Genomic DNA, 14,588 nt, shown 5'->3' on the forward strand with positions numbered 1-14,588 from the left:
ATGCAAGTACCAGAAAGCTTAAGTGACACGTGTGATTGAAGGAAACTAAGTTTCCTTGCTATTTTAGCCTCAAAGAGTGTTGGTCTTACTTCATTACAATATTTGTGTTCTTACTTCAGGCCCTTCTTGTTATCTGTGCAGCCATGTGGCTCCTGAAGACATGTAAAAAAAAATTCATGTTGTGGTTGCTTATAAATTACTTACCTACCTCTAAATAAAATGGTACTTACTTAAACTTTACCACTTTTCTTTGGTACTTTTATTTATAAAAAATAACCACGAAAAATTATTTTTTATGTTGATTCCATTTGTAGAACATTGTAGGATAATTTTTAAAACATACATAAATACATTTTACATATTTATTTAAAATAAGCACTTTCCAGAGAGAATTATTTCTCTCTTAGGTTATTATAAATATGGATTTATGGGTAGATTCTCTATTATTTAAAAATTATATTAGCCCAGTTATGCCGAATTTTTGCATATTTACAGTGTACTTAAAACTTTCAAAATGACTATCTGGCACTGTCTCATCTGCGGGAATAGAAAGCTAAATAAGTTATAGTAGAATTACATATTTATAACATGTCTGTATATGATTTACAGGAAGACCATGTACTCAGCTGCAGCTTCTAAATCCAGAACGATTTGCACGTCTAATCAAAGAAGTAATGAATACATTCTGGCCTGGCAGAGAGTTGATCGTTCAATGGTATCCATTTGATGAAGACAAAAATCATCCATCTGTTTCATGGCTTAAAATGGTTTGGAGGAATCTCTATATACATTTTTCAGAGGATTTGACTTTATTTGATGAGATGCCACTCATCCCCAGAACTACACTAGAAGAAGGTCAGACATGTGTGGAACTCATTAGACTCAGGATTCCATCATTAGTCATTTTAGATGATGAATCTGAAGCACAACTTCCAGAATTTTTAGCTGACATTGTACAGAAACTTGGAGGGATCGTCCTTAAGAAATTAGATGCCTCCATAAAACATCCACTTGTTAAAAATTACATTCATTCACCATTACCAAGTGCTGTTTTGCAGATAATGGAGAAGATGCCATTGCAGAAATTATGTAATCAAATAGCTTCACTACTTCCGACACACAAAGATGCCCTGAGGAAGTTCCTAGCCACTTTAACTGATAGCAGCGAAAAGGAAAAAAGAATAATTCAGGAATTGGCAATATTTAAACGAATTAACAATTCATCTGGTCAGGGAATTTCCTCTTATACAAAACTGAAAGGTTGTAAAGTCTTGCATCATACTGCCAAACTTCCTCCAGATCTGCGACTCTCTATTTCAGTAATAGACAGTAATGATGAAGCTACTATTCACTTGGCAAACATGTTGAAAACAGAGAAGTTAAAGACCCTTAGCTGCTTAAAGCTTGTTTTAAAAGATATTGAAAATGGATTTTATTCACATGTAGAGATAACACACCTTATGTTATGGGTCCTTGAGAATCTATCCTCTCTTAAAAATGAGAATCCAAATGTACTTGATTGGTTAATGCCATTAAAATTCATTCAGATTTCACAGGAAAGAATGGTATCAGCCAGTGAACTCTTTGATCCTGATATAGAAGTACTAAAGGATCTCTTTTATAGTGAAGAAGAAACTTGCTTCCCACCTTCAGTTTTCACCTCACCAGATATTCTTCACTCTTTAAGACAGATTGGTTTAAAAAACGAAGCCAGTCTCAAAGAGAAAGATGTTGTACAAGTGGCAAAAAAAATTGAAGCCTTACAGGTCAGTGCTTGTCCAAATCAGGAAGTTCTCACAAAGAAAGCCAAAACACTCTTACTGGTTTTAAATAGGAATCAAACACTGTTGCAGTCATCTGAAGGAATGATGACACTGAAGAAAATAAAATGGGTTCCAGCTTGCAAGAAAAGGCCTCCAAATTATCCAGGTTCTTTAGTATGGAAAGGGGATCTCTGTAGACTTTGTGCACCACCAGATATGTGTGATGCAGCCCATGCAATTCTAGTTGGCTCAGCACTTCCTCTTGTTGAAAGTATCCATGTAAACTTGGAAAAAGCTCTAGGTATCTTCACAAAACCTAGCATTAGTGCTGTCTTAAAACACTTTAAGATTGTTGTTGAGTGGTACACTTCGAAAACTTTTAGTGATGAAGACTACTACCAATTCCAACATATTTTGCTTGAAATTTATGGATTCATGCATGATCATTTAAATGAAGGGAAAGATGCTTTTAGAGCCTTAAAATTTCCTTGGGTTTGGACTGGCAAAAAATTTTGTCCCCTCGCCCAAGCTGTGATAAAACCATTCCATGATCTTGACCTTCAGCCTTATTTGCATAATGTGCCCAAAACCATGGCAAAATTCCACCAACTGTTTAAGGTCTGTGGTTCAATAGAGGAGCTAACATCAGATCATATATCCATGGTTATCCAGAAGGTATATCTCAAAAGTGATCAAGATCTCAGTGAACAAGAAAGCAAACAAAATCTTCATCTTATGTTGAATATTATCAGATGGCTATATAGCAATCAGATTCCAGTAAGCCCCAACACACCAGTTCCTATACATCATAACAGAAACCCTTCTAAACTAATCATGAAGTCAATTCATGAATGCTGTTATTGTGACATTAAAGTTGATGACCTTAATGACTTATTGGAAGATTCTGTGGAACCAATCATTTTGGTACATGAGGAAATACCCATGAAAACTGCAGAATGGCTGAAAGTTCCATGCCTTAGTACAAGATTGATCAATCCTGAAAACATGGGATTTGAGCAGTCTGGACAAAGAGAACCACTTACTGTAAGAATTAAAAATATTTTGGAAGAATATCCTTCAGTGTCAGATATTTTTAAAGAACTACTTCAAAATGCGGATGATGCAAATGCAACAGAATGCAGTTTCATGATTGATATGAGGAGAAATATGGATATTAGAGAGAATCTCCTGGACCCAGGGATGGCAGCATGTCATGGACCTGCTTTGTGGTCATTCAATAATTCTGAATTCTCAGATTCAGATTTTGTTAACATAACTAGGTTAGGGGAATCTTTAAAAAGAGGAGAAGTAGACAAAGTTGGTAAATTTGGTCTAGGATTTAATTCTGTGTACCATATTACTGACATTCCTATCATTATGAGTCGAGAATTCATGATAATGTTCGATCCAAACATAAACCATATCAGTAAACACATTAAAGACAGATCTAATCCTGGGATCAAAATTAATTGGAGTAAACAACAGAAAAGACTTAGGAAGTTTCCTAATCAGTTCAAACCTTTTATAGATGTTTTTGGCTGTCAGTTACCCTTGACTGTAGAAACACCTTACAGCTACAGTGGAACTCTTTTCCGACTGTCTTTTAGAACTCAGCAGGAAGCAAAAGTGAGTGAAGTTAGTAATACCTGTTATAATACAGCAGATATTTACTCTCTTGTGGATGAATTTAGTTTGTGTGGACACAGGCTTATCATTTTCACTCAGAGTGTAAACTCAATGTATTTGAAGTACTTGAAAATTGAGGAAAGCAATCCCAGCTTAGCACAAGATACAATAATAATTAAAAAAAAAATCTGCTCTTCCAAAGCACTGAATGCACCTATCTTAAGTGTTTTAAAAGAAGCTGCTGAGCTCATGAAAACTTGCAGCGGCAGTAATAAAAAGCCTCCTACTGATGCACCAAAGTCATCTTGCATTCTTCAGATCACAGTTGAAGAATTTCACCATGTGTTCAGAAGGATTGCTGATTTACATTCACCTCTTTTTAGAGGTCCAGATGATGACCCAGCTGCTCTCTTTGAAATGGCTAAATCTGGCCAATCAAAAAAGCCATCAGATGAGTTGTCACAAAAAACAGTAGAGTGCACCACGTGGCTTATATGTACATGCATGGATACAGGAGAGGCTCTGAAGTTTTCCCTGAATGAAAGTGGAAGAAGACTAGGACTGGTTCCTTGTGGTGCAGTAGGAGTTCTGCTGTCTGAAGTCCAGGACCAGAAGTGGGCTGTGAAACCACACATTGGAGAGGTGTTTTGCTATTTGCCTTTACGAATAAAAACAGGATTGCCAGTTCACATCAATGGGTGTTTTGCTGTAACTTCCAATAGAAAAGAAATCTGGAAGACAGATACAAAAGGACGATGGAATACCACCTTCATGAGACACGTTATTGTGAAAGCTTACTTAGAGGCACTCAGTGTCCTACGTGACCTGGCCACCAGTGGGGAGTTAATGGATTATACTTACTATGCAGTGTGGCCTGATCCTGATTTAGTTCATGATGATTTTTCTGTAATTTGTCAAGGATTTTATGAAGATATAGCTCATGGAAAAGGGAAAGAATTGACCAGAGTCTTCTCTGATGGATCTACATGGGTTTCCATGAAGAATGTGAGATTTCTAGATGACTCTATACTTAAAAGAAGAGATGTTGGTCCAGCAGCCTTCAAGATATTTTTAAAATACCTCAAGAAGACTGGGTCAAAAAACCTTTGTGCTGTTGAACTTCCTTCTTCAGTAAAATTAGGATTTGAAGAAGCTGGCTGCAAACAGATACTGCTTGAGAATACATTTTCAGAGAAACAGTTTTTTTCAGAAGTATTTTTTCCAAATATTCAAGAAATTGAAGCAGAACTCAGAGATCCTTTAATGAATTTTGTTTTAAATGAAAAAATTGAGGAATTCTCAGGAATTCTTCGTGTTACTCCATGTATTCCTTGCTCTTTAGAGGGACATCCTTTGGTTTTACCATCAAGATTAATTCATCCTGAAGGACGAGTTGCAAAGTTATTTGATACTAAAGATGGACGATTTCCTTATGGTTCTACTCAGGATTATCTTAATCCTATTATTTTGATTAAGCTAGTTCAGTTAGGTATGGCAAAAGATGATATTTTATGGGATGACATGCTAGAACGTACAGAGTCAGTAACTGAAATCAATAAAAGTGATCATGCTGCTGCTTGTCTAAGAAGTAGTATCCTATTAAGTCTTATTGATGAAAAGCTGAAAATAAGGGATCCTAGAGCAAAGGATTTTGCTGCAAAGTATCAAACAATCCCCTTCCTTCCATTTCTAACAAAACCAGCAGGTTTTTCTTTGGACTGGAAAGGTAACAGTTTTAAGCCTGAAACCATGTTTGCAGCAACTGACCTTTACACAGCTGAGTATCAAGATATAGTTTGTCTTTTGCAGCCAATTCTAAATGAAAACTCACATTCCTTCAGAGGTTGTGGTTCAGTGCCATTGGCTGTTAAGGAGTTTTTGGGGTTACTAAGGAAGCCAACAGTTGATCTGGTTGTAAACCAATTGAAAGAAGTTGCAAAATCAGTTAATGATGGAGTTACATTATACCAGGAGAATATCACCAATGCTTGCTACAAATATCTTCATGAAGCAATGATGCAAAATGAAATCACTAAGTTATCAATTGTTGAAAAGTTAAAAACCTTTAGCTTCATTCTAGTTGAGAATGCATATGTTGACTCAGAAAAAGTTTCTTTTCATTTGAATTTTGAAGCAGCACCATACCTTTATCAGTTGCCTAATAAATATAAAAATAATTTCCGTGAACTTTTTGAAAGTGTGGGTGTAAGGCAGTCATTTACTGTTGAGGATTTTGCCCTTGTTTTGGAATCCATTGATCAAAAAAGGGGAACAAAGCAAATAACAGAAGAGACTTTTCAGCTTTGTCGGCGAATAATTAGTGAAGGAATATGGAGTGTCATTAGAGAAAAGAAACAAGAATTTTGTGAGAAAAATTATGGCAAAATATTATTGCCAGATACTAATCTTAAACTTCTTCCTGCTAAATCTTTATGCTACAATGATTGTCCCTGGATAAAAGTAAAGGATACCACTGTAAAATATTGTCATGCTGATATACCCAGGGAAGTAGCTATAAAACTAGGAGCAGTACCAAAACGGCATAAAGCCTTAGAAAGATATGCATCCAACATCTGTTTTACAACACTTGGCTCGGAATTTGGACAGAAAGAAAAACTCACCAGCAGAATTAAGAGTATCCTTAATGCCTATCCTTCAGAAAAGGAGATGTTGAAAGAACTTCTTCAAAATGCTGATGATGCAAAGGCCACAGAAATCTGTTTTGTGTTTGATCCTAGACAACATCCAGTAGATAGAATATTTGATGATAAGTGGGCCCCATTGCAGGGGCCAGCACTTTGTGTGTATAACAACCAACCTTTTACAGACGATGATGTCAGAGGAATTCAGAATCTTGGAAAAGGCACCAAAGAAGGAAATCCTTATAAAACTGGACAGTATGGAATAGGATTCAATTCTGTGTATCATATTACAGACTGTCCTTCTTTTATTTCTGGCAATGATATCCTGTGTATTTTTGATCCTCATGCCAGATATGCACCAGGAGCCACATCCATTAGTCCTGGACGCATGTTTAGAGATTTGGATGCAGATTTTAGGACACAGTTCTCAGATGTTCTGGATCTTTATTTGGGAACCCACTTTAAACTGGATAATTGCACAATGTTTAGATTTCCTCTTCGTAATGCAGAAATGGCAAAAATTTCAGAAATTTCTTCAGTTCCATCATCAGACAGAATGGTCCAGAATCTTTTGGACAAATTGCGGTCAGATGGGGCAGAACTTTTAATGTTTCTTAATCACATGGAAAAAATTTCTATTTGTGAAATAGATAGAACTACTGGAGCTCTAAATGTGCTGTATTCCGTAAAGGGCAAAATCACTGATGGAGACAGATTGAAAAGGAAACAATTTCATGCATCTGTAATTGACAGTGTTACTAAAAAGAGGCAGCTCAAAGACATACCAGTTCAACAGATCACCTATACAATGGATACTGAGGACTCTGAAGGAAATCTTACTACATGGCTAATTTGTAATAGATCAGGTTTTTCAAGTATGGGAAAAGTATCTAAGAGCGTTATATCAGCTCACAAGAACCAAGATATTACTCTCTTCCCTCGTGGTGGAGTAGCTGCCTGCATTACTCACAACTATAAAAAACCCCACAGGGCCTTCTGTTTTTTGCCTCTCTCTTTAGAGACGGGATTACCATTTCATATGAATGGCCACTTTGCTCTAGATTCAGCCAGAAGAAATCTGTGGCGTGATGATAATGGAGTTGGTGTTCGAAGTGACTGGAATAACAGCTTAATGACAGCATTAATAGCTCCTGCATATGTGGAATTACTAATCCAGTTAAAAAAGCGCTATTTCCCTGGTTCTGATCCAACATTATCAGTTTTACAGAACACCCCTATTCATGTTGTAAAGGACACTTTAAAGAAGTTTTTATCATTTTTCCCAGTTAACAGGCTTGATCTACAACCAGATTTATATTGTCTAGTGAAAGCACTTTATAGTTGCATTCATGAAGATATGAAACGTCTTTTACCTGTTGTACGAGCTCCAAATATTGATGGCTCTGATTTGCATTCTGCGGTTATAATTACTTGGATTAATATGTCTACTTCAAGTAAAACTAGACCATTTTTTGACAATTTACTGCAGGATGAATTACAACACCTTAAAAATGCAGATTATAATATCACAACACGGAAAACAGTAGCAGAGAATGTCTATAGACTGAAGCACCTACTTTTAGAAATTGGTTTCAACTTGGTTTACAACTGTGATGAAACAGCTAATCTGTTCCACTGTCTTGTAGATGCAGATATTCCTGTTAGTTATGTAACTCCTGCTGATGTTAGGTCTTTCTTAATGACATTTTCCTCTCCTGATACTAATTGCCATATTGGGAAGCTGCCTTGTCGACTCCAGCAGACTAACCTAAAACTTTTTCATAGTTTAAAACTTTTAGTTGATTATTGTTTTAAGGATGCAGAAGAAAATGAGATGGAAGTGGAGGGACTTCCCCTTCTCATTACACTGGACAGTGTTTTGCAAACTTTTGATGCAAAACGACCCAAGTTTCTAACAACATACCATGAATTGATTCCCTCACGCAAAGATTTGTTCATGAATACATTATATTTGAAATACGGTAATATTTTATTGAACTGTAAAGTTGCAAAAGTGTTTGACATTTCCAGCTTTGCTGATTTGTTGTCCTCTGTATTGCCTCGTGAATATAAGACCAAAAATTGTACGAAGTGGAAAGATAATTTTGCAAGCGAGTCCTGGCTTAAGAATGCATGGCATTTTATCAGTGAATCTGTAAATGTGAAAGAAGAACAAGAAGAAACAAAACCAACATTTGACATTGTTGTTGATATCCTAAAAGACTGGGCATTGCTTCCAGGAACAAAGTTTACTGTTTCAGCCAATCAGCTTGTAGTTCCTGAAGGGGATGTTCTGCTTCCTCTAAGCCTCATGCACATTGCAGTTTTTCCAAATGCCCAAAGTGATAAAGTCTTTCATGCTCTCATGAAAGCTGGCTGTATTCAGCTTGCCTTGAACAAAATATGTTCAAAAGATAGTGCATTTGTTCCTCTGTTGTCATGTCACACAGCAAACATAGAGAGCCCCACAAGCATTTTGAGGGCTGTACATTATATGGTTCAAACTTCAACATTTAGAGCTGAAAAATTAGTAGAAAATGACTTTGAAGCACTTTTGATGTATTTCAACTGCAATTTGAGTCACTTGATGTCCCAAGATGACATAAAAATTTTAAAGTCACTTCCATGCTACAAATCCATCAGTGGTCGCTACATGAGCATTGCAAAATTTGGAACATGCTATGTACTTACAAAAAGTATTCCTTCAGCTGAAGTGGAAAAGTGGACACAATCATCATCATCTGCATTTCTTGAAGAAAAAATACACTTAAAAGAACTCTATGAGGTGCTTGGTTGTATACCTGTAGATGATCTAGAGGTATATTTGAAACACCTCTTACCAAGAATTGAAAATCTCTCATATGATGCAAAATTAGAACATTTGATCTATCTTAAGAATAGATTATCAAATATTGAGGAATTGTCAGAGATCAAAGAACAGCTTTTCGAAAAACTGGAAAGTTTATTGATAATCTATGATGCTAACAGTCGACTAAAGCAAGCAAAGCATTTCTATGATAGAACTGTGAGGGTTTTTGAAGTTATGCTTCCTGAAAATTTGTTTATTCCTAAGGACTTCTTTAAAAAATTGGAACAACTTATAAAACCCAAAAATCAAGTTGCATTTATGACCTCCTGGGTGGAATTCTTAAGAAACATTGGACTAAAATACATGCTTTCTCAGCAGCAGTTGTTACAGTTTGCTAAAGAAATCTCTGTGAGAGCTAATACAGAAAACTGGTCTAAAGAAACTTTGCAAAATACAGTTGATATACTTCTCCATCATATATTCCAAGAACGAATGGACTTGTTATCTGGAAATTTTTTGAAAGAACTGTCTTTAATACCATTCTTATGTCCCGAGCGGGCCCCTGCTGAATTCATTAGATTTCATCCTCAATATCAAGAGGTAAATGGAACACTTCCTCTTATAAAGTTCAGTGGAGCACAAGTGAATCCAAAATTCAAGCAATGTGATGTACTTCAGTTGTTATGGACATCCTGCCCTATTCTTCCAGAGAAAGCCACTCCTTTGAGTATCAAAGAACAAGAAGGTAGTGACCTTGGTCCTCAAGAACAGCTTGAACAAGTCTTGAGTATGCTTAATGTTAACCTGGATCCCCCTCTTGATAAGGTCATTAATAACTGCAGAAACATATGCAACATTACAACTTTGGATGAAGAAATGGTTAAAACGAGAGCAAAGGTCTTAAGGAGCATATATGAATTTCTCAGTACAGAAAAAAGGGAGTTTCGTTTTCAGCTGCGGGGGGTTGCTTTTGTGATGGTAGAAGATGGTTGGAAACTTCTGAAGCCTGAAGAGGTGGTGATAAATCTAGAATATGAATCTGATTTTAAACCTTATTTGTACAAACTACCTTTAGAACTTGGTACCTTTCATCAGTTGTTCAAACATTTAGGTACTGAAGATATTATCTCAACTAAGCAATATGTTGAAGTGTTGAGCCGCATATTCAAAAGTTCTGAAGGAAAACAATTAGATCCTAATGAAATGCGTACAGTTAAAAGAGTAGTTTCTGGCTTGTTCAAGAGTTTACAAAATGATTCAGTAAAGGTGAGGAGTGATCTTGAGAATGTACGCGACCTTGCACTTTACCTTCCAAGCCAGGATGGTAGATTGGTCAAGTCCAGCATCTTAGTGTTTGATGATGCACCACATTACAAAAGTAGAATCCAGGGGAATATTGGTGTGCAAATGTTGGTTGATCTTAGCCAGTGCTACTTAGGGAAAGACCACGGATTTCATACTAAGTTGATAATGCTTTTTCCTCAAAAACTCAGACCTCGTTTATTGAGCAGTATTCTTGAAGAGCAGTTAGATGAGGAGACCCCCAAAGTTTGTCAGTTTGGAGCCTTGTGTTCTCTTCAGGGAAGACTGCAGTTACTCTTGTCTTCTGAACAATTCATTACAGGACTAATTAGAATTATGAAGCATGAAAATGATAATGCTTTCCTGGCCAATGAAGAAAAAGCCATAAGACTTTGCAAAGCTCTAAGAGAAGGATTGAAAGTGTCCTGTTTTGAAAAGCTTCAAACAACATTAAGAGTTAAAGGTTTTAATCCTATTCCCCACAGTAAAAGTGAAACTTTTGCTTTTTTGAAGAGATTTGGTAATGCTGTCATCCTGCTCTACATACAACATTCAGACAGTAAAGACATTAATTTCCTATTAGCATTAGCAATGACACTTAAATCAGCCACTGACAATTTGATTTCTGACACTTCATATTTAATTGCTATGCTAGGATGCAATGATATTTACAGAATCAGTGAGAAACTTGACAGTTTAGGAGTAAAATATGACTCTTCAGAACCATCAAAACTTGAGCTTCCAATGCCAGGCACTCCAATACCTGCTGAAATTCATTATACTTTGCTTATGGATCCAATGAATGTTTTCTACCCAGGAGAATATGTTGGGTACCTTGTTGATGCTGAAGGTGGTGATATCTATGGATCATACCAGCCAACATACACATATGCAATTATTGTACAAGAAGTTGAAAGAGAAGATGCTGACAATTCTAGTTTTCTAGGAAAGATTTATCAGATTGATATTGGTTATAGTGAATATAAAATAGTTAGCTCTCTTGATCTGTATAAGTTTTCAAGGCCTGAGGAAAGCTCTCAAACCAGAGACAGTGCCCCTTCTACACCAACCAGCCCTACAGAGTTCCTAGCACCTGGTGTACGAAACATTCCTCCTCTTTTCTCTGGTAAAGAAAGCCATAAGACCTCATCTTCAAAACACCATTCCCCTAAAAAGCTTAAGGTGAATTCTTTACCAGAGATTTTAAAAGAAGTGACAACAGTGGTGGAGCAAGCTTGGAAGCTTCCAGAATCTGAAAGAAAAAAGATTATTAGACGGTTATATTTGAAATGGCATCCTGACAAAAATCCAGAGAATCATGACATTGCTAATGAAGTTTTTAAACATTTGCAGAATGAAATTAACAGATTAGAGAAACAAGCTTTTGTAGATCAAAATGCAGACAGAGCCTCAAGGCGGACATTTTCAACCTCAGCAGCCCGATTTCAGTCAGACAAGTATTCATTTCAAAGATTTTATACTTCATGGAATCAAGAAGCAACAAGCCATAAATCTGAAAGGCAACAACAAAATAAAGAAAAATGCCCACCCTCAGCTGGACAGACTTACTCTCAACGGTTCTTTGTTCCTCCCACTTTCAAGTCAGTTGGTAATCCAGTTGAAGCACGTAGGTGGTTGAGACAAGCCAGAGCAAATTTTTCAGCTGCCAGGAATGACCTTCATAAAAATGCCAATGAATGGGTATGCTTTAAATGTTACCTTTCTACCAAATTAGCTTTGATTGCTGCTGACTATGCTGTGAGGGGAAAGTCCGATAAAGATGTAAAGCCAACTGCACTTGCACAAAAAATAGAGGAATATAGTCAGCAACTTGAAGGACTGACAAATGATGTCCACACATTGGAAGCTTATGGTGTAGACAGTTTAAAAACAAGATATCCTGACTTGCTTCCTTTCCCACAGATTCCAAATGACAGGTTCACTTCTGAGGTTGCTATGAGGGTAATGGAATGTACTGCCTGTATCATAATAAAACTTGAAAATTTTATACAACAAAAAGTGTGAAAGTATTTAAAAAAAAAAAAAAAAGTAGAGCTACATCTTGAATGAATTGCTGTCCTTCCTGACTTCATTGCCACTTATTTAGGAATTGTACATTGTTTGAGAAGAATTTTGGAGTTCTTATGAATATCAATATCAATAGAAGATCTTGACAGAATCTAAAAGAAAATTATTTTTAAGCTGGCAGTGAACTGAAAAATTGCTAGATGTATTTGAATGGCTAGGATGACACCGTATTGAACTGCATTTTATATCATCAAAGCTTAGCAGTTTGTTAGAAAAGAATATGTGTTTAGGATGAATTTTATGTTTTTAACATGATATTTTTGAAGGGGCTAATGAAACACTGGAATATCATTGCTTTAAACAAAAAAGGGGAATTAAGTCTTGGAATTTTATCCTTTATTTAAATGGATCCTCTTGGATGTGCTGTTTTCTTATCAGCTGGATCTGATTATGAATTTGTTGCAATTTTACGTCCTAAATACTCAGTACATTTAAAAAACGGTACCATATTTTAATCCTGAATATTACTTGATTTAGAATAGGCAGATAGTACTTCTAGGGTGCACTGAGTGCACATTGCATCTGTATTCTAAAAGTTTTTTACACCTTATGTTTACAGGTTTCCTCTTTCATGAAGATAGCATATGGAAAACTCAAAATTGTGGCAGTTCTTATCACCAGATGTTATTATATTGCTTCCAAGAACTGCTTACCAAAACAACATTTATCAACTGATAGAACATTTGCTTTAAGTTTGTACATATTTTCCACAAATGTCATAATTTATATAGTATGGTTGAACAGGATGCAATCTTTTGTTGTCTAAAGGTGCTGCAGTTAAAAAAAATCTTATGTCTTTCAACATGGCACTTGGTGGAGCCTTTTGGATTTTACTTTGGAAAACATTGAAAAAAAAATGTATTGTGGCAATATCCAGTAGTTTATAAAAGAGGAATTATCAGCTTGTATTTTCCCTATGAGTGATTCTAAACTGACAGCTAAATTATGTTTGAATGTCCTACCATAGGTATTTACTTAACATATTTCTTTTGAGGAATGTAAAAGAAAGGTAATAATTAGTTTAAATACATGTGCTGGCTATAAATGATGCTAAATATAATACTTTGTGCAATTAAGGACTTATGGAACATTAAAACTTTTTTACTTTTATTGATAATAAGGAATGCACCGCAATGATTCTATTGTTTCTGGATGTGAAGCCCTGTAATTATTTCTGCTGTTATATTAAGTGCCATAATTTTAATAAAGCAAATGTACATAAGAAATCATTGTAACTGGTATTTTCTGAGAAATAGTTCGTTGAAAATCAAACTTAATATCTCCCTATATTAAGTTTTGATATGTGTATTGTGTATATGAGTTTATAGGAAATATTACAATTAAGTTTCCCTATATTTTTATACTGGAATTTTAGTAGGTTTCTTTTGTATGGTTGAATATAAAGTACTAGGTTTATTAGGTTCTTATTGAGTAAAGAGTTTATTTTACTTTACATTTTAGGAAATAAGATTAGTTGATATATATGGTATATTCAGGTGGGGCAAAAGTAGGTTTACAGTTGTGAATATGTGAAAGTTTATTCTGTATTATTATTTATTAATTGTATTATTTTCCATAAAAACAACTATAAACCTACTTTTGCCCCACCTGTATATTATGGATTTGAAAATAGATACTTTAAATATGGTTCTTCTGTAGGTAGTGGCTAAATTGATATTTTCCTTGTCTCAGGAGAGGGCTTCATGTTTGGGGATAATTCACACTTGAGCCCTAACAGGTAGGAAATGTTCATCTTTATGTCTGAGATGCAAGTCTTCAAAGTTAGGCAGAGCAGTGCTGAGAGTTCTGTCTTCTAGGACTCCCCAAATTCTGGATCTTCAGCTTTCTGGGCATTTTTAAAGAAGTACTTGCTACTTTGGAATTCAGTTTCAGCACTTAGAATGTATTTTATTGCTTTAGGGTATTAAAACTTACACAGGAAACCTTGTCTGGCCTTTATCATAGTTGATCCAGTTGGAGTTTTTTGGGGATTCTTTTTTTAGACTTCCTTTTTAAAAAAATATTTTTTATTGTTGATAGTATTACAGATATCTGCCATTCTACACCCGCCCTTCACCCCCCTCCCAGCCCCCACCCACCCTTCAATGTCTTCACTAACCTATTGCCCGTGTCCATGTAGACTTTCTTTTTTAAAAAGTTACAGGTTCAGCCCTAGCCTATGTTGCTCAGTTGGTTGGGTATCCTGTGCACCAAAAGGTTGCCAGTTTGATTCCTAGTCATCACACATGCCCGAGTTGTGGGCTCAGTTCCTGGTAGAGGGCATGTAGGAGGCAGCTGAAAGGTGTTTTGCTCTCACATCCGTGTTTCTCTTCCTCTCCTCTCTAAAAATCAATTTAA

At 35.8% G+C, this 14,588-nt stretch overlaps 1 protein-coding gene across 8 annotated transcripts in view; it reads left to right on the forward strand.

Moving 5' to 3' along the window:
- Positions 1–13,444, forward strand: part of SACS (sacsin molecular chaperone) — a 125,767-nt gene extending 112,323 nt beyond the window's left edge. For all 8 annotated transcript variants that reach the window (XM_080662304.1, XM_080662305.1, XM_080662301.1 and 5 more), the window contains one exon: positions 610–13,444. In XM_080662304.1, coding sequence (XP_080518430.1) covers positions 610–12,167 — 11,558 coding nt within the window. In that variant the 3' untranslated portion in view covers positions 12,168–13,444. The remainder of the gene's footprint in view (positions 1–609) is intronic.
- Positions 13,445–14,588: the final 1,144 nt, after the last annotated feature.

The sequence above is a fragment of the Plecotus auritus genome, assembly GCF_963455305.1.
Source record: "Plecotus auritus genome assembly, chromosome: 3".
Classification (NCBI taxonomy): Eukaryota; Metazoa; Chordata; class Mammalia; order Chiroptera; family Vespertilionidae; genus Plecotus; species Plecotus auritus.